The sequence below is a fragment of the Caretta caretta genome, chromosome 6 (genome assembly GCF_965140235.1).
Source record: "Caretta caretta isolate rCarCar2 chromosome 6, rCarCar1.hap1, whole genome shotgun sequence".
Taxonomy (NCBI): Eukaryota; Metazoa; Chordata; order Testudines; family Cheloniidae; genus Caretta; species Caretta caretta.
This window is the reverse complement of record NC_134211.1, coordinates 12,462,115-12,482,718: the sequence shown is the minus strand read 5'-3', so window position 1 is coordinate 12,482,718 and position 20,604 is coordinate 12,462,115. Positions and strand designations below refer to the sequence as shown.

The following is a 20,604-nucleotide window of genomic DNA, read 5'->3' as shown; positions in this document are numbered from 1 at the left end:
GTGCTTCAAAATGGATTCCTTGAGGACCTTCTTCATGATTTTGCCGGGGACTGATGTAAGGCTGTAGTTCCCTGGGTTCTCTTTCTTCAGCAGAATAAGGAACATGATCAGCAGAGCCAGCCTGCTCAACTGAATGAAAGTCAAGATGCAATGAAAGTTAGAGGAGCAATTGCTGTCACTCAGGTGGTGCTTCCAGGCCCACATGTGTCAGAGCTTGAAAACAGGCTCTGGGCATGAGGTTTGTTAGCAGTTGTCTTGCCACTTGGTGACCCATAGTCCTGTTACTGTCAAACAGAGATGGCTTCTAGGCGGACTTGTTCCTATGACTCTGGAATGTCCAGCTGTAGATCATAGAATCATAGAATCATAGAATATCAGGGTTGGAAGGGACCTCAAGAGGTCATCTAGTCCAATCCCCTGCTCAAAGCAGGACTGATCCCCAATTAAATCATCCCAGCCAGGGCTTTGTCAAGCCTGACCTTAAAAACCTCTAAGGAAGGAGATTCTACCACCTCCCTAGGTAACGCATTCCAGTGTTTCACCACCCTCCTAGTGAAAAAGTTTTTCCTAATATCCAACCTAAATCTCCCCCACTGCAACTTGAGACCATTACTCCTTGTTCTGTCAAGATGGCCATCATAAATGCTGCTTTCCTACTGGTAATTACAAGCCAGGTTGTGTGACACACTCTATATGATTTTTTAAAAATATGCTAATGAATGTGAATATAAATGTAACTGTAATATGCTTCATGCAAAAGGTCTCTTGTAAGGTATCATTACAAAGCTTATAATCTACTGAGTGTGGTCATCCTAGTCGTATAAATGTCTCACTCTTGTATCTGAAACTAGAAATATGAAGTATAACTCTGAAGTCCTATTGTAATTATGCAAAGTGTGGACCATTAATGGTGGTTTGGAATCTTGATGGCTCCCATCAACCAGGACAACCGACTGTGGATGGCTCTGTTTGCAGGCAAGCCATCCTGTGAGTTGGGCTGGGAGGGATGAAGGCTTGGGCTCTTACAGTGACATGTAATCATGTCACCTGAACTGGAATCCATCTTTAACCTGGTGCTTTTCCACTGAGAAGGAAGGGTGGGAACCCAGAGGGACAAAGGATTCCCGCCTTATGCAAAAGATATATAAATGGGTGGAACAGAACAAGGAGGAGCAGCCATCATGAGAAATCCCCTAGCTACCACCTGAGCTGGAACAAGGGCTGTATCAGGGGAAAGGATTGTGCCCAGACTAGAAAGATGTCCAGTCTGTGAAAGAAACTTATTGAAACATCTCTAAAGGTGAGATTTTATCTGTATTCAATTTTTATTACTGTACTAGACTTGCCTGAAGGAATTGGCGGCTGTGATTGCAGAGCCATTGGCCATTATCTTTGAAAACTCGTGGCGAACGGGGGAAGTCCTGGATGACTGGAAAAAGGGTAATGTAGCGCCAATCTTTAAAAAAGGAAAGAAGGAGGATCCTGGGAACTACAAGCCAGTCAGCCTCACCTCAGTCCCTGGAAAAATCATGGAGCAGGTCCTCAAAGAATCAATCCTGAAGCACTTGCATGAGAGGAAAGTGATCAGGAACAGCCAGCATGGATTCACCAAGGGAAGGTCATGCCTGACTAATCTAATCGCCTTTTATGATGAGATTACTGGTTCTGTGGATGAAGGGAAAGCAGTGGATGTATTGTTTCTTGACTTTAGCAAAGCTTTTGACACGGTCTCCCACAGTATTCTTGTCAGCAAGTTAAGGAAGTATGGGCTGGATGAATGCACTATAAGATGGGTAGAAAGCTGGCTAGTTTGTCGGGCTCAACGGGTAGTTATCAATGACTCCATGTCTAGTTGGCAGCCGGTATCAAGTGGAGTGCCCCAAGGGTCGGTCCTGGGGCCGGTTTTGTTCAATATCGTCATAAATGATCTGGAGGATGGTGTGGATTGCACTCTCAGCAAATTTGCGGATGATACTAAACTGGGAGGCGTGGTAGATATGCTGGAGGGGAGGGATAGGATACAGAAGGACCTAGACAAATTGGAGGATTGGGCCAAAAGAAATCTGATGAGGTTCAATAAGGATAAGTGCAGGGTCCTGCACTTAGGATGGAAGAATCCAATGCACCGCTACAGACTAGGGACCAAATGGCTAGGCAGCAGTTCTGCGGAAAAGGACCTAGGGGTGACAGTGGACGAGAAGCTGGATATGAGTCAGCAGTGTGCCCTTGTTGCCAAGAAGGCCAATGGCATTTTGGGATGTATAAGTAGGGGCATAGCGAGCAGATCGAGGGACGTGATCGTTCCCCTCTATTCGACATTGGTGAGGCCTCATCTGGAGTACTGTGTCCAATTTTGGGCCCCACACTTCAAGAAGGATGTGGATAAATTGGAGAGAGTCCAGCGAAGGGCAACAAAAATGATTAGGGGTCTGGAACACATGAGTTATGAGGAGAGGCTGAGGGAGCTGGGATTGTTTAGCCTGCAGAAGAGAAGAATGAGGGGGGATTTGATAGCTGCTTTCAACTACCTGAAAGGGGGTTCCAAAGAGGATGGCTCTAGATTGTTCTCAATGGTAGCAGATGACAGAACGAGGAGTAATGGTCTCAAGTTGCAGTGGGGGAGGTTTAGATTGGATATTAGGAAAAACTTTTTCACTAAGAGGGTGGTGAAACACTGGAATGCGTTACCTAGGGAGGTGGTAGAATCTCCTTCCTTAGAGGTTTTTAAGGTCAGGCTTGACAAAGCCCTGGCTGGGATGATTTAACTGGGAATTGGTCCTGCTTCGAGCAGGGGGTTGGACTAGATGACCTTCTGGGGTCCCTTCCAACCCTTATATTCTATGATTCTATGATTCTAGACTTGCGTGTTTTGTTTTATTTTGCTTGGTAATTCACTTTATTCTGTTTGTTACTACTTGGGACCACTTAAATCCTACTTTCTGTATTTAATAAAATCACATTTTACTTATTAATTAACCCAGAGTATGTATTGATACTTGGGGGGGGGGGGACAGCTGTGCATATCTCTCTGTCAGTGTTATAGAGGGCAAACAATTTATGAGTTTACCCTGTATAAGCTTTATACAGGGCAAAACAGATTTATTTAGGGTTTGGACACCATTGGGAGTTGGGCATCTGAGTATTAAAGACAGGAACACTTCTGCAAGCTGCTTTCAGTTAAGCCTACAGCTGTTAGGGGACATGGTTCAGACCTGGGTCTGGGTTTACAGCAGGGCTAGCGGGTCTGGCTCAAACCGGGCAGGGCACTGAAGTCCTAAGCTGACTGGGCAAGAAAGCAGGAGCAGAAGTAGTCTTCGCACATCAGGTGGCAGCTCCCAGGGGGTTTCTGTGATCCAACCCATCACAGGTTGGTTGCAATTTTTTTAATGGAAAATTGGATTTTCGACTAAATAAATGTTTGTTGCAGAAAGCATCTGCTTTCCTCAAATATTCCTGGTTGTTTTGGGAGTTTTTTGGGCATTCTCCTCAACCTCGAGCTTGTGTAGCTGCTCCAAGAGCAGGACAGAGGGCAACGCTGAGTAGGCAGAGCGTACACAAATAAATACTAATAATGACAGTAATACAAGTAGCAGGGAGCAGTGTGTTTGAAGCAGCCAGTGCTGAGTTTTATCCCTAACTAATGAGATTTAGCTAAACAATCTGCCTTTATGCCACCCACCCCCTGGAGCTTCCCTTAAAGCCTGGTGTGATCTGAAATGAAAATAAGCAACAATTAATGCCTACCACCGGGAGAGTTCCACACACAAAGTTGCCCAGCCTTCAGGGGACTTGGCCATCTGTCTGGCAGCCAGATGCCAGCAATCAAGCAGTGGGAAAACAGAGGATGAGACACCCCAGGAGGGCGCCAAACTCACACAGGGAAGGCAGAACAACAGCCTGGGTGTGCCAGAGAAATAACCACCCAGATGACCCAGGAGGCTGCAATAGGCCATTGTGGGAGGGGGTGGTTGCACGGGGAAAGGTAACATGGGTTGCGGGGGAGGGGCTGGAAGAACTGGTTGGCTGAGGAGGACAATAGCCCTGTTCAAGCTGGCTTTCCCATGCCCAGCCTGTGTGCCCCCTATCACGGAGTCACTGGCGCGATGCCTTGGACTCCCCCTCTTCCAGTTCCCAAATCTACAGCGATCCGACCTCCCACACCCCCATGGCTCCTCCTTATCTTTGTCTCGGTTTCTGAGCAAAGAGTCACCTGGTCATTACCTGGTTGCATCTCCCTCCTGGGTCTCAGATTATGAAGGGTCCTGCCATAGCATACATGCTGCCAGCTGGAGCAGCTGCACTTACCCCTATGCCCACCACCGAGGCATTGGTGCAGCACACAGGGAAACTGAGGCACACACAGTATTCACGCAAAACAGTAAAATTCACATAGGCTCAAGTCATAAATATAAAGGGAAGGGTAACCACCTGTCTGTATACAGTGCTATAAAATCCCTCCTGGCAAGAGGCAAAACCCTTTCACCTGTAAAGGGTTAAGAAGCTAAGATAACCTCGCTGGCACCTGACCCAAAATGACCAATGAGAGGACAAGATACATTCAAATCTGGAGTGGGGGTGGAACAAAGGGTTCGTCTGTCTGTGTGATGCTTTTGCCAGGAACAGATCAGAAATGCAGCCTTACAAATCCTGTAAAGTTAGTAAGTAATCTAGCTAGCAATGCATTAGATTTCCTTTTGTTTAATGACTGGTAAAATAAGCTGTGCTGGATGGAATGTATATTCCTGTTTTTGTGTCTTTTTGTAACTTAAGGTTTTGCCTACAGGGATTCTCTATGTTTTAAACCTGATTACCCTGTAAGGAATTTACCATCCTGATTTTACAGAGGTGATTCTTTTCTTCCTTTAAGAACCTGATTGCTTTTTCATTGTTCTTAAGATCCAAGGGTTTGGGTCTGTGTTCACCTGTACCAATTGGTGAGGATTCTTATCAAGCCCTCCCCAGGAAAGGGGGTGTAGGACTTTGGGGGGATATTTTGGGGGAAGACGTCTCCAAGTGGTCTCTTTCCCTGTTCTTTGTTTAAAACACTTGGTGGTGGCAGCATACTGTTCAAGGCCAAGGCAAAGTTTGTACCTTGGGAAGTTTTAACATAAGCTGGTAAAAATAAGATTAGGGGGTCTTTCATGCTGTTCCCCACATCTGTACCCTAAAGTTCAGAGTGGGGAAGGAACCTTAACAGCTCACATACAACATAACAAGGGAAAATCCCCATTTCGTCACATCTCTCCCCCCTTTGAGACCGAACTGAGTGGGGTCACTTTAGCCAGTGACCTGGGGAAGTTCGGGCCCCCCTTTCTGGGACAAAGCATCAGCTATAACATTTGCACTCTCCTTAACATGGACCACCTCCATGTCATACCCTGGGAGAGGCAGACTTCACCTCAGGAGCTTGGCATCATCCTTGCATCTGGTGCAGCCATGGCAGGGTGATTGGTCAGTGTATACAGTGAAGCACTGTCCAAACGGATCTGGCTGCAGCATTTTAAAAGCCCACCCCAGGGTGAGGCATTCCTTCTCTATGGCCACATAGCTCTGCTTCTGGGGCAGCAATTTCCTCCTCAGGTACATGATAGGGTGTTTCTCCCCCCTTGCATCGGCACCATGTCCAGCCCTGTGTCTGAGACATCAGTGAACACCATAAAGGGCTTGTCAAAGTCTGGGTTTCCCAGCACTGGGCCCTTGACCAGATCCTCTTTCAGCGTGTAGAGAGCCCTCTGGCACTGCATGGTCCAGACAGCTTGTCTGGCTTCCCCTTCTTGCATAACTCTGTGATGGGAGCTGACCCAGAGCTAAAGTAGGGCACAAACCTCCAGTAGTGCCCTGCCATCTCAATAAAGGCCCAGGCCTGTTTCTTAGTCTGGGGAGCGGGCCAATCTCTGATCACCTCTATCTTGGCCAGCTCTGACTTTAGGCAGCCACTCCCCACCTTGTGGCGCAGGTACAACATGTCTGCCACCCCCACCTTGCACTTCCCAGCTGTTACAGTCAGCCCTGCATCCTGGAGGTGACCCATCCCCTTCTTCACCTGGGATACATGGTCCTCATAGGTCTGGCTAACGACACAAATATCATCAATGTATGTAAAATTCTCCATCCCCTTCAGTAACTGATCCACCTGGCTCTGGCAGGTGACTGGTACCTTCTTGAGACAGAAAGGTAGGACCAGGGATTTATACAGCCCCAAAGGGGTGATAAAATCAGGTTTCAAACTGGCATCTGGATCCAAAGGCACCTGACAGTAGCCTTTGGTGAGATCCCTGTTCGTGGGGTACCGAGTCCCCTGCAACTTGTCAGGATCTTGTCAGGCCTAGGCATAGGGCAGGCACCAGACACTGAGCTTCTGATAGGCCACACAGAATCGGATCGACCCATCTTTCCTGGGTACCAGCACCATGGGAGAGGCCCCTGGGCCAGGGCCGGATTAAACTTTTGTGGGCCCGGTGCCAAACATATCTGTGGGCCCCCATGGAGGCAATGGAGCATGGCACAGAGAGGTCAGTCCCCAGAGTGAGGGGCCAGCCAGAAGCAATGGGGCATAGCATGGCAGGGGAAGCCCCGCTCCACCCAATGCGAGGGCACTATTTACAAACTGGCAGTTGCCAGATGCACAGTGGCCTGCCCGGCTCTGTGCTGCCAGCATACCCCTTCCCCTTGGGGGCAGGCCCATGCCACACCACACAGCCTCCCCCACCCCAAACCCGCCGACTCTCTATGGCCAGAGGCCCCCTGGACCCACTACACTGGAGCCATTGTAAACCTGGCACTGTAAACCACAGTGCCCTCCTGAGACCCACCCACAAATGTACAGCACTCTGCATAACACCACCCCTGCCCACAGCCCCACCACAACTTCCCAGCATTCCCCACAGAACTCCCACTCCCTAGTGCCTCAACCCCCATAGATCCTCCCCACCCCTTCACAGCCCAGCACCCCCCCCCATACTCCCTACAGACCCACTCCTTCAAGCCCTGCCTCCCGGCCACACTCACCAGGCCTGCTGGGAGGCAGGTCCCTCGGGCTCTGGGCCCTCGGGAGTGGTGCGATCAGCCAGGCCAGGACCTGGCCCAGCCGGGGTCCCTCAAGACACACTTGCCTGGAGGGACCCAGCCAAGCCCTCCACACTGTTCCCCCTACCCCTCCCCCGAACCTGGCTGAGACTGACCAGGCTTCTGCACTAGTCCCAGGTGGCTCAGTTTTGGGGAGAAAGGTGGGGCCCCACAGGTGGTGGGAAGCAGAGACTGCCCAGAGCCAGAAGTGCACTGGGGTCTGGCCGGGGGGCTGAGAGGAGCAGTGGGTGTGACCAGGGGGTGAAGAGGAGCCCTTGGCTAACCAGCGGGCAGGCCGAGAGGAGCAAGTGGTGGGCGGAGGGAGCCAATGGAGTCTCAGGGCGCAGTGCAAGTGGAGCAGGCGAGGGCCCCTTTTGAGCATGGGCCCGGCTCCATGGAGACACTGGAGCCATTGTAAACCTGGCACTGTAAACCAGGGCTGGATCACCCCTAAAGCTAGCATGTCTCTGACCTATCCCTTCAGGGTCTGACCTGTGTTTCCAGTTACTCTGAAAGGGGGAATACCTGATGGGAGGGCTGGCTCCCATCTCCCCCAGTGGACAGCTCATTTAGTGAGCCCAGACCAGTTGGAAAACAGCTGTTGGTACGAATGCAGCGCCTCTCTCATCTCTGCCTGCTGGGCAGGGGTTAGCTGGTCAGAGAGGGGAACTGATTCCAGCAAGGGGCCGGCTCCTGTCTCAGAGAGACCCACCAGAGGATCTTTCCCCTTCTCTCAGTGGCCACACATGGCCAGTACCAGCCTCTCCCTGTCACAGTACAGCTCCATCATGTTGACATGGTACACCCGGTGGCTGTGAGCTCAGTTGGGCAATTCCACCACATAGTTCTCCTCATTCAGCTGCTTGATGATCTTGAAGGGCCCATCCCAGGCAGCTTGCAGCTTATTCTCTCTCACCTCTTCCTTCCTGGCCCTTCTTTATTCATTCGCTCCTTCATTTTTTCCCCCATCTCTCCCTTTCTCCCCCCGGCCTCTGTCTCCACATCCCTGTTTGCATCCACTCTGGCTCACTGCTCCCTCCTCTCTCTGCCTCCCCCACCCCAGCCTGTCTGCATGCCACCCCCCACCCGACTTGTGTGTCTGTCTCCCTCTCTGTGTCCTTAGGATCCTGTGAGTGGCATTGATCCCCACCGTTTGCTTCCTCTGTTTTCCCTCTCTGCTCAGTGGGGTCTGCAGCCAGCTCCACTGTTGCTCAGAGATGTGGAGGCAGTTGCTAAGAAACAGTGCCACGTCAGTACCTGACCCTTGTGGGGGGTGGGGGGGTGGGGGGAAGATTGAGAGAGAAAGGAGGAGGAGGAGGTGGGGAAAGACCTGGATGAATTAACAGACTCAGCAGCAGCTGCTGCTGCAATTCAAGGAGAGACACTGTCATTCCCTCCACTTGTCTCACACCCACTCCTCTGAAGAGAGGGACAGATAGATGCACGGACGTACAGGGAGAAGGGCGAGGGGGAGCTGTCAGGGGTGCTGCCCAAGGAGCCAGAAGCCACTGAGGAGAGAAGGATGCCTGCCGGGCGGAAGAACATGAGGATGCCCAGGAAGAGGGGAGATACTTGTCTGCATCGCAGCTGCTTTGCGGATCTCTTTGGGCTGGAGTGAGTATCTGGCTTGTGCTAACTGGGCAGAGTATGGGAGGGGAGGTAGAGGAGATGGAGAGGGGGCTGGGAGTGAGTGTGCAGGCTGGGTGTGTCCTAAAGGGCAGCGGCTGGCCGGGTGTGCGTGTTTGTCCTGAGGGTTTGTGCCTTGAGGACAGGGTGGGGACAGTCCAGCAGGGAGAGAAATGGCTTTGTGGTGGTAGGTGTGCTGGAGCCCTAGGGGAGAAGGGACACCTACCTGAGAAGTGGGGGGCAGGGAGCGCTGGAGGGTGGACCGGTGAGCAGCTTTCCTGACCAAACGTAGTGGGGCTGGTGGAGGTGCTGTATTGGGGGGCGGGGGGTGGAAGGGGAGGCAAGGAGTGAGCTGGAGCACAGGAGGGCATGTCCCTGGGAAGAGCAATGGAGAGAAAGAAATATAGCCAGACAGGGAGAACGAGACAGAAAGGGAACGAGACTGACACCAGGAGAAAGACTGGAATAGCGGAGGGTTCTTCAGGTCACCGATGGGCCTCAGCAGGGGTGGAAAGTGGCCCAGGACTGGAAGAGCAAGGGGTGCTAGATGGGAGGCATCAGGGGCTTTGGCAGAGCCTGAGGGGAGGTCCAGGGTTGGGACAGCTTGCAGGGCTGAGGCACTGGCAGAGCTCTGGGTGGAGGCCCTGGATTGACAGAGTAGGGGATGATGCAGAGCAGGGAGGGGCATTGGCAGGGTGGTGTGGGGTCTAGGGACTGCAAGAGCTGCCGGGCGGGACTGAAGGATCAGAAAGGTTGACAGATGCTTCCTCTGGGTATTAGGCGCTTGCTTTGCCCTTGGCAAGACATGCAACTTGAGGGGTTTTTATCCAAGGTCAGTGAGGTTGGAGTCCCATTTCTTTTGCTGACTAGGCCTTTACCTCTTAATCTATGCCTAGGTTCGTGGGGCTTCAGCAGAGCTGCATCTGTGTGAAGTGAGTCTAGGGCGGGTCAGGATTGAGAGTCATCAACACAGCGGTGATCAGGAGGGGAGCTCAGAGTGGAGATAGCAGAGGGCTGCAGGTTGGGATGGAGAGGCAACGGCAGAGCTATGGCTATGGCGGGGACCCTAGGCTGGAGGAGCAGGTCAGGACTGAACTGCACTGACAGAGCTTTGATAGAATCATAGAATATAAGGGTTGGAAGGGACCCCAGAAGGTCATCTAGTCCAACCCCCTGCTCGAAGCAGGACCAAATCCCAGTTAAATCATCCCAGCCAGGGCTTTGATAGAAAAATAGATAGATAGCTGAGTGCAGTCTAGTGCTGATAAAAGCAGGGGGGTATTGCAGAAGAGAGCAGGACTGAAGCAGAGTGAATAGGGTGGAAGGACAGAGAGGGATGCAGATAGGCAGTGGAGCTGACCAATAAGTTAGAGAGACTGTGAGGTGATTCCCAGCCGTTCCCTCGTCTCCTCCCATGGCTGGAAGTTGAAGCGAGACAAATTCAGCCTGGGAATAAGGTGCACATTTCTAACAGTGAGAGTAATTAACCATTGGAACAATTTACCAAGGGTCGTGGTGGATTCTTCATCACTGACAATTTTTCAATTAAGATGGGCTGTTTCTCTGAAAGCTCTATGCTGGGAATGATTTGGGGGCTATTCTTTGGCCTGTGCTAGACAGGAGGTCAGACTAGATGATCAAAATGGGTCCCATTGGCCTTGGAACCTATGAGTGTATGAACACACCAGCTGGTTGATGACCTTGTTGCTGAGTCTTTGATTCCTCTGTTTCCTTGGCAGGTCACTCAGTTGGAGCCCTGTTGCTGCCTGCTGGGAGGGAGACTGGGAGTGAAAGATAAACCAGCAGCTGATACCCCAGGACTCCAAGCCCCTCCCTTTCCTCCTGGATCTCCTCCCCACCCCATCCCCCGACATCCCAATCCCACTGGCCTCTCCCAGACTGCAGAAATCACAGCCTTAGAAAGGGCTCATTTCCAGCCTTAGTTTCTCCTGATTGTCCCAGGCACAAGCCACTCAAGGAGTCTATATTGTTGGGCTGATGTTGAGGCCTCCAGGATTTTGACCATCAATGCGGATAACCTATTATCTGGATTTCAAATGCTGTTCCTCTGCTCGGGCACTAAACAGACCTAAATGACTCCAGGAAAAGGCCCTGTGGCTTCTGCTGAATTGGAGCTGGATTTGCTTTGCAACTAAAATATACCTTTGGTTTCAGTGGAGTTAAATTCCTTGGCCTGGCCTCATCTCGGCTTCAGCGAGATGGGCATTCATTCCCAGCAGACAAACGCATGAAAGGGAATGAGGAAGTTTTTTTTCATGGGCTCAAATCATTGTCCCAAGGGTGTTAATGAACTGGAAGAAAAAAATCCCTGATTTTAGTTGCTTTCCTCCCATTTTTGATCACTTGATGGATCAATAGAAGGTGTAGACTGATGGATACAGCTACGTTTCTTTTTGCTCTCCACTTCATACCCTTTAAAGAGTGACGAATGGGCTACTAAAGTGCTGTCCGAGGAGTCAGGACCCTGTCGTTCCTGGCCCACCCTTCATGGTGCATGGTGTGCTAGTGACTGTGGCCCTGGCACTTGATAGACAATGGCTTTAAGGCCCGGGCTTCTCCTGCAGCCAGCATGTAGCCACCTTCAGGCATGAATGACTCCCACTTACTCCTTCTTCTGCCTCCATGCGACATGTTGCTCAAGACCAACTAAAATGGGCACAGGCTGCACTTGGCTGTGGGGAGAGGGGCCCATGTCCCGCTGCTCCTCTGCCATGCTCCTGACTCCTTTCCTGATTGCCATGGCAATGGCCTTCTCTGAGGCCAGTGCTAGCTGTCCCGTCCTCTGCACCTGCCGCAGCCACGTGGTGGATTGCAGTGGGCAGAGGCTCTTCTCGGTGCCCCCTGACCTGCCCCTAGACACCAGGAACCTGAGCCTGGCGCATAACCGCATCACCACTATCCCACCGGGCTACCTCACCTGCTATGCTGAGCTGAGGGTGTTGGACCTAAGGAATAACTCCCTGGCGGAGCTGCCCGCCTGGCTCTTCCTGACTGCCAAGCGGCTGGCCCACCTGGACCTGAGCCACAACAACTTCAGCCATGTGGCTGCTAATATGTTCCAGGAGGCCAACAGCCTGGTGAGGATTGACCTGAGCCACAACCCGTGTCTGCGAAAAGTGCACCCCCAGGCTTTCCGGGGGCTAGCCCAGCTCCGTGACCTGGACCTCAGCCATGGGGGGCTGTCCTTCCTCAGCCTGGAAGCCCTGGAGGATCTCCCGGGTCTGGTGACCCTACAGATCGGGGGCAACCCCTGGGTGTGTGGCTGCACCATGGAGCCACTCCTGAAGTGGCTGAGGAATCGCATCCAGCACTGCACCTCAGGTATGTGGCACAGGATGTGACCTTCTGTGAAGTGAAAGGCCTCTGTCTCCTCCCAGCACCAGCCAGAGGGTCCAAGGCAGCAGGCCCAGATCAAGAGAGGAACCTGTTCAGAGTCCTCTACAGGGGCACAGAATCCAGTCCTGGTGTTCTGCTCCAGGGGACTGCAAACAGAGGCCATTCCAGGAGGCGCTCCCTGGAAGTACAACCCCAGAGTCCATTTCAAGTGGAACTGGATGGGCCCTCCTAGAATAGTACTGTGGAGGCTGCAGGTCAGGATCAAGGCACATTGGCAGAGCTGTGTGTGGAGAGAACCTGGGGCTGAGATGGAAGGAGGCTGTAAGTTGGGACTGAGGGGCATGAATAGAGCTGTGTGTGCGGGACAGTGGGGAGCCCAATGCTGGAATAGCAGGCCGGGATGTGGATTGGGACTGAAGAGCACTGGGATAGCTCTGGAGGGAGCCCAGGCATGGAATAGCAGGGCAGGCTGCAGGACTAGATTGAGAGATGTAGGCAGAGCTCTGTGTGTGTGTGTGTGTGTGTGTGTGTGTGTGTGTCGGGAGACATGGACCAGAATTGCTGAACGGTTACTGGAGGACATAGGGTAGGGGGATTAGGAATAGAATAGAAGAGTGGTTGCTGCAGGGCAGGAGAAGGAGGGTGGGAATGGACTCTGTATGAACCCACTGGCCTTGTAAGGTGTGGCTTTGCCTATCTCTGCCTTTGCAAAGGCAGATCCACAGTCAGCAATGGGAGGCCAGAAATCTGCATTTCCTCCCTGTCCTCCTGCCCTCTTTTGATTCTTGTGTTATTAGTTACTTCCTGCCCTTGTTGCTGATCTGCAGGAGCTGTGGTGGGAGGGGATATTCTTCCCGGAGTTCCCACAGCTGCAGTAGACCCTGGATCCATCTAAACATCCTCTCTCAGGTCTGAGGAACCCCTAGTACTGCTGATCCTCATTGCATCCTCCAGTGAGCCCTTTGATTGAATAACGGCAGTGATTGTCGGGTAGGGCTCTCTCCTGTCCTACGTTTGATAGGATTTCCCCACCTGGAGGACTTCGGGATAATAACACAGTTGATTCTGATGCAACATCATTATCTGGTGACCTTGTCTCATGGAATCATTATGCCATTTGGAGGCTGGTGATGGAAATGCTGGGTTGAGTTCCATGACCTCATGTCACATGGGGGTTTGGCAAGATCTCAGCTTTCAATGCTGCCCCATGGTGATGTTACATTGCAACACAGTGACACAGCCATGACTACTGGTGATGTGCTGTGACATCATGATGGAGGGTTATGACTGGCATTGGGATGCAGTTGTGCTGCATCATGACTATGTTATGAACGTCACCACTGCAACCTCTGACTACCCAGACGACAAGACTGAAATAGGGTCAACATTACCATCCGGAAACTTCAGGCAGGAGAGAAAGCGACTAACAAGGATTATACTTTGTGCCTTTCATTCAAAGATCTCAAAGCCCTTTACAGAAGTATGTGAATATTATTAGACTCCTTTTAGAAACAGTGAAACTGAGACACAAAGAGGTTAAGTGATTTGCCCAAGGTCACACAATGAGTTTGCATCAGAGCTGGGAACAGATGGATATTGGACTTGCTAGAGCCAATGTTACCTGTGTGGAGTAGAGGGATAATTCCTGTGTATAGGGACCTTCTCCTTTTTCTCATCTACCTGTGTCTCATTGCAGATTCCCAGCTGGCCAAGTGCCGTGCCCCACCCGAGGTGGAGGGAACCCCCTTGTTCTCACTGACAGAGGAGAGTTTCAAGGCCTGCCACTTGACCTTGACGTTGGACGATTATCTCTTCATTGCCTTTGTGGGCTTCGTTGTCTCTATTGCCTCCGTGGCCACCAACTTCCTGCTGGGCATCACCGCCAACTGCTGTCACCGCTGGAGCAAGGCCAGCGAGGATGAGGAGATATAGGTGCATGGTCCTGGCCACGGTGCCCTTCCCCCAATGGCTGGGGAGATGCCATTGAGAGCTGGGGCTGCATGGCTGGGGGCTGGCTGGCTGTGCTCAGTGCTGTCACAAGCTGCTCCATCTTCTATCCGCAGCTGCAGACGCCTGGGGAAACCAGCCCATCTCTGCTCCCAGTCCCTTCTGATCCCCCAGCCACTGTGCCCAGCGGGGCAAGGCCTGTGAGGCAAGGAGATCTAGCCGTGCCTTGTACTAGCCCCTTCACACTGCCGGCAGCATTGGAGACAGCCAATGAGCCAAGGGCCAGCGCCACTCGCAACACAGATGGGCTGCCACCACCCAAGTCAGTCGCCAGTTCTCCTCTTCACCATGTCCTGCACACTCACACACAACATCCACCCCCACACATGCATCCCCTTCCGTGCCAGCTCTTGTACCACATCTGCCTACAAACCTAAAACAAGGAGTTGGGTGGGGGAGGGAATATATATGGCAGATGTCAAGTGGATTTGCAACAGCTGGAGCTCTCCAGGGTTGGACAGCTTACAGCTCATCAGTTCTGTGTGTGGCTGTGGGGCCTGTGGCCATGGACACTGTGGTATCCAGGGTTGAGGTACTACTAAGAATCCTGAGGCATGGCATCTCTGAGGGCCAGAGAGGCAGGTTTAACTCCGAGGAATGGCCCCACCACTGAGATGTACCATTGTATGGTTGGAGGAGATGCCAGAACAAGGGTCTGCTGTTTTCTAGTTGGTCCTTGGCTGGATGGCTGTTGGTGTTGAGGGAGATCTGCCCATTCTCGGTTCTCTAGATGAAGTCGAGAAGTCAATAGGTCAGGGAGTTTGAACTTGGTCTGTTGCTCAAGACTAGGGGTCAGGGAAAGGGTGAGTGTACTGGCAAACCTGAGGGGGAAGTGCGAGATGGAGTAACAGGGAGGCTGTAGGTTAGGACTGAAGGGTGTCAGCAGAACTGGTGGGGGAGCCTAAGACTGGGACAGCAAGGGGGCTGTGAGTTGGGATTGAGGCACATTAACAGAACTGTGGATGAGTGGTATCAGCAAAGCTGAGGGCTGTGGGGAGACCAGTGCTGGGACAGCAGAGGGCTGCAGGTCGGGCCCGATGGGCATCACCAGAGCAGTGTGGGAATGGGAAGCCCAGGAATGGAATAGCAGGGGGACTATAGGTCAGGATAGAAGGGGATTTGCAGAGATGTGAGGGAAGCCCACAGCACTGGAATAGCAGGCAGGGTGCAGTTGGGATTAAGGAGTGTTGGCGAGGGGGGTGGGGAAGCTGGGATAGCAGGGGGGTTGCAGGCGAATACTGAGGGCCATTAGCAGGATCTAGGACTGGACTAGAAAGCTATGCCCCAGGGGAGGATTATGGTGCAGTCTCAGGGCTGGAACAGTAGGTGGTGCTGCCGGTCAGGTTATAAAGTGCTATGACAGTGCAAGTGGTGCCCAAAAGGGGCTACTCCGTATTGGTGCTACCCAGGTAGGTCTAGCTGGAGCGCTCTATTTCTTCCCATCGTGGACATTAAAATTGCAGATTGAAAAACAAACATGCTTTTAAAAAGAAAGGGAGAGACCAGCTGCTCTGCCCTAGCAACCGCTCCGCTTAGTCAGTCTGTGTCCACATACCCACTGCTGAGGGATGGGTTGGGGAGCTAATGCCAGATGCTCAAGGTAAGTGGTTATTAGCCTGGCATTACAGATACGGAAACTGAGGTACTGAGCGATTGGCATGACTTTCCTAAGGCCACATGGGCATAGGCGTGGATAGAACCCACAATGCCCAGCTCCTGCCACTCTAACCCCAGCACACACAGCCACTCCCCAATAACTTATCTGAGAACTGGATCAATGCGACCAACAGCATTTGGGAACAATAGCTCATTTTTGGGATGAGCTCCTGCCAGCGTCAGCTGCCACTGGTGAAGTTGGATGTAACTTTTCTTTTGGAAGGATTTAGATGTGCCTCTGGCATTTTGTGGGATGACGCAAATAAAGGACGCTATCGCCAATGTTCCCAGCGGAAGAGCAACCTTCTATAACCATGTCTTAGAGAACTCTCTGTGCTCTGATGTATAGCTAATATATTTTGAGACTTGTATATTTTTTATTTTTGCAGAGAACCAGGACCAAACCCAATGCCAAATGCCACCACAGCTTTCCAGATTATGTCCTTCGATCTCGCCACCACCGGAAAGTAAGGAGGCAAAAAATCTGTCTGTGTGGGACAGATCCCTTTAAGGAGTTGGTTTTTATGTGGCTCGCAGAAATCTCTGCAGCTGATCCAAACAGGGCTAAGAAATGAGAAGCCTTTAATCACAGGGTACATTTACATTCCATTCTCATTCACACATAAACCCGGGCCCACACAGACTCCTGTCGTCTAGCTGTCAAGAACTGGAAAGAGCACATAGGTAATGTAGCAGTTTGCTCATCAGAATCATTTGCCCTCCCCTAGCCTTAAGCCCCCTTAATGGATTTCCTACACGTCTTAAAAAGAAATGCACTTCTACTCTGGAAAATGACAATGTGAGAATGACACCTTCTGACTCAGGAGATCTGTCCCCTAGGTGCATCTAATCAGCCAACTTTAGTTGCTACAATAAACTTTGGCTATGCAAAGTCAGTACACAATGGATTCCGCTCCACAAAGGAATTATTAACTTACTTTGGTAATGCAGACACGCCTGGGTGGGTGGGTGGTTGGTAGTGGGGGTCAAATCACAGAACTCTGGATCATCTCCTTCCAGCTCGCTTAGCCACCCCATTTATAGCAGCCCCATCAAACTCTAGTTAGCCTAGTCACCACCAGAGGGGGACAGAGCCCCAAGTTGAGCAGGTATTGCTTATACTTCTCTATGGTTAGATACTTATCTGCCCCTTTTACTGTAGTACCTGAAAACCTCACAATCTTTATCATACTTCACATCATCCCCGTCAGGCTAGGAAGTACTATGGGTGGGAAGCTAAGGCATCAGAAGTTTAAGTGATTTGCCTAACATCAAAGAGGGCTCAACTTGCAGAGGAGGGAATTGAACCCATGTTTAGTAAACCTTGATGGCAGTGGGGGTGGTGCAGACATCATTGAGGGCATAATATGGCCCACAGGATCTTCCCCACTTCCCAGCCATGTGAAGAAGCCAGTCCATGTGGCTTCTGAGGGAAGGGTAGGACCTCCTCGCAGGACTAACAAAGTTTCAGAAGAAGGGGGAATGGGTCCCAAAGAAACAGAAGCCAACAAGTCATGCAGGACAGATGAAAGGTGCAAGGATGAAAGGAGGCTGAGATGGACAATAAAAGAGATCCAGAGGGGGAACATGGAGCAGAGAATCCTGGAGAGCGCCCATTGATCCAAGAAGAGATTGAGGGACCCAGTGGATGAACTCTGGAGTGAGGGCAAGGAAAATGAAAAGACCCCAGCTTGACTCTTAGATCTTAGAGAGGCTGAGCTTACAAAGCTGGCAGTCAGAAGAGCTTATAAACTGAGCATGTGACACAGCCTCACCTTTCCGGAGTAGACCTGCTCCTTGAGTTTCATTTTTTTCTTGTGTGTTCATTGCATTTAGGTACAGTACATTGTGTGTGTGTGTGATTTAATGAGTGCCAAGCTCAGAGAATCAGACCCTGGCTGAGGGAAGGAGCAGCTCCCAGCCCTTTGCATGCCTGCTGCTGTCATTCCCTAGCTGCTGTGTCTGAGGGCTCCTCCAGTCCAAATGCAGAATCAGCTGAACCAGAACACAAAGGATATTTTTTTTCCCCACACCTCTTGAATTCTAAATGGGCCTAGGCTCCAATGCCCGGTGTCAAGGATAGTCTTTGATGTCTTAGCCACATTACAGCACTAGAGAGTCGAGACCCTCACCACTGAGGCAATTGCTGGCATACCTTAGGAACAAATGTGGTGTGTTATTTTTAACAAACCTTTTGCAGCCTAAAAATGGCCTTTGTTTCAAAAAGAAATATTTTTCATCTGTTTATTTCTTATGGTCATTAAACCTGAAAACAAGACAATTTTGATTTCAGGTGTTTTCTTTTTTCCTCCCTCTTTTCCCTCAATTTTTAAGTGGCAAAAATCAAAAAAGGGAGAGAAAAAAACCTGAAAACCCACACACTGAAGAAATGAACATTTTCAACCCCCTAAATTGCTCTACAAATTTTATATATTTTTTTTCAAAATTTTCTATTCTCAAAGAAATCCAATAATAGACATTTTTAAAAAGTTTTTCCTTCTTTTATCCTTTTTGCTTCCTTCTTCCTCTTTTTCAGTGGGAAAAGGAGGAAAAACAAGGGGAAAGTTTTTTGTTTTTTTTAAAGGAGGAAAGAAATCAAAACCAAAAACATTTTTAGAACCAAACACTTTCTACAAAAATGTATCTTATTTCAAAATTTTGCATTGTTCTCAAAAAACCAAGAGTTGAATTTTTATTTTATTTTTCCTTTTTAATCCCTCCCTTTTCCCTCTTTTCCCTCCCACATTTCTTCAGTGGGAAAAGAGCAAAGAAAAGGAGGGAAAACAGGGAGGATGGAGTAAAAAGAAAGGGGAAAAAAAGATTTTCAAAACCAAACATTTTATATTAAAAATTTTGCCAAAAAAAATCGAAACCCATGGAATGAAAATGAAATTGAAAATTTTGAATTCCCCCTCCAAAAATTTGTTGAGCATTTTTCCACCAGCTGTGTTCGGAGGGAACCCTGAGCGAAGTCTACACTACAAAATTTTGCCAGCATAGCAGTGTTGGCTAGGAGTGTGGGAAAAAAAATCACCCACCTCACTGACATAACTATGCCTTCAGATCCCCCCACCCCACTCCTGTATAGACTCAGCCTGAACCAGCAAGAGAGCTCATTTGCCAGTTTAGCTTATGACATTCAGGGAGGTGGTGTTCCTATGTCGGCACAACCCTTTTTCCTAGCATGTGCCAAGTCTCCACAAGGAAGCTGTGCCAGTATAGCTATACAGAGCCGTTGTACTGTAGACTAGCCCTCTCTTTTGCCAGACCTTCATTGGGCCTCTGCTTGTGATGCGTATGAGGGATCAGCAGAGCAAATCCTCAGAGCTGGGATATCCCAGTCCTGCCACCATCTTGCAGCAGACAATGGGGAAGCTGTGGGCGGAGCTGGAGAAATGAGGCTTTCACAAAAACCACATCCCACATGGTGTTTGAGCTGGACTGGTGTGCTCTGCTTAGCTGGGGCTCTCTTCCTTCTATTTGCCCCTCTCCCAGCAGCTGTCCTTTGCCATGCTAAGTGTCTGTGATTGAGGAGGGGTGGGGGAAAGATGAAAATCTTTCTACAGAGATTTTATAAACGTGAACTTTTGTACCTGTGAGAATTTTTTCATAAATGTATATGAATAATAAAGAGTGAACAGTTTAACTGAGAGGGGGGTGTGACTGGCAGCTCAGGAGGGAATGAAAGTGGGGGCAGGGGATGGGGGAGACACTGAGAGAGAGAGGCATGTATGTATGGGGGGGAAGGGGAGGGAGTGTGTGCATGCAGTCTATTCCCAACTCTGCCCCTCACCTGCTGTGTTCACTTGGCCAAATGACCTGCCTGCTCTGTGCTTCAGTTTCCCCCTCTGTAAAATGGGGATAATACTGACTGCCTTGGTAAACCGCTTTGAGATTTACTGATGAAAAGTGCCATACAAGAGCTAGGGGGTATTTTTGTAAGTATGTGTCTGCTTGATTGTGTGTGAGACAGAGCAAGCGGGAAGGTGGCTGCTACGTGTGTGTATGACTACAGGGTAAATGTGTAGCATTATGGTGCTGGATGGGCAGGCATTCAAGAGAATATGTATGTCCATAAGAAAGTCTGTGTGTGTCTGCCATGTTGGGCTGTGTGCACACATTCAGTGTGCATGTGTGCACGCACATGTGTGTGCACGCGCATGCACAGAACAGGGTGTGTGTCCACTATGGGGGTGTGAGATTTTGTATATAGGTATGAATGCAGGCCCCCTGCAGCTGGACACGTGCACGCCCAGCTGTCTGTGTGACAGGGTGCTTGGGGAAGCCCATGCCGCCATGTGAGGGCCGGACCGGGCGGCGTGCAGCCACGATAGAGGAGTGGCTTTGCCTTACACTGCATGTCCCTTCATGCCCACACGCCCTGCTTGACTGAGGCTCCACCAGGGATGGATAGCAGGAAGGGACAATTCCTTTGCAGCGACAAGGGGGAAAAAAAACAAAGCCTGCAGAAGACATTAAGAGTGTTCTCTGGTCTTTCCTCCTACCAGCACTTCCTGTTATTCCTATGGCAGTGACTCCTGGCCTCAGCTGGTCTGGAGGGAATCAGGCCAAGGAGACAGACACTGGCATGGCAGGGAACTGTGATACATTGGCTCACTGTCATGTCAGCTGCTGACAACCCAACATGGGGCAAAAGCCTCCTCTAGCCCTGCTTCACTCTACCATCCATAGGAATCTGTGGCTGTTCTGGGGCATCGCTTCTGGGTGTGGATATGGGGGAGCGGGAGATAGAAGTCAAAATACAGCAACAATGGGAAAAAGAGGAGGTGAATAGGACTGGTGGGAGACAGACAAATTTGGGGTTCGTTACAACCTCTCCTATGCGGGGTTCCTGGGGAGAGATCATCCATTGGCCTATGTTATGATCACAGC

At 50.6% G+C, this 20,604-nt stretch overlaps 1 protein-coding gene and 1 long non-coding RNA gene across 3 annotated transcripts in view; one reads left to right on the top strand and one right to left on the bottom strand.

Moving 5' to 3' along the window:
* The window catches only part of LOC142072312 (uncharacterized), a 77,284-nt gene that overhangs the window by 26,513 nt on the left and 30,167 nt on the right, over positions 1–20,604 (bottom strand). The gene's annotated exons all lie outside the window — the stretch shown is intronic.
* LRRC55 (leucine rich repeat containing 55) lies at positions 8,369–19,357 on the top strand. Of its 2 annotated transcripts, XM_048854838.2 has the most exons (4): positions 8,369–8,679; positions 10,431–12,033; positions 13,745–13,980; positions 16,101–19,357. In XM_048854838.2, the coding sequence occupies exons 2-3, from the start codon at positions 11,304–11,306 to the stop codon at positions 13,978–13,980; spliced, it is 966 nt and encodes a 321-aa protein (XP_048710795.2). In that variant the 5' UTR covers positions 8,369–8,679; positions 10,431–11,303; the 3' UTR covers positions 16,101–19,357. The 2 variants fall into 2 exon arrangements, with proteins under 2 accessions (XP_048710795.2, XP_048710796.2); XM_048854839.2 differs by lacking the exon at positions 13,745–13,980.

Excerpts from the sequence above, each read along its gene's own strand:
- LRRC55 (XM_048854838.2), top strand. The coding sequence starts at position 11,304 with ATGACTCCCACTTACTCCTTCTTCTGCCTCCATGCGACATGTTGCTCA. Across the intron at positions 12,034-13,744 it reads CATCCAGCACTGCACCTCAG|ATTCCCAGCTGGCCAAGTGC; the intron begins GTATGTGGCACA and ends GTCTCATTGCAG.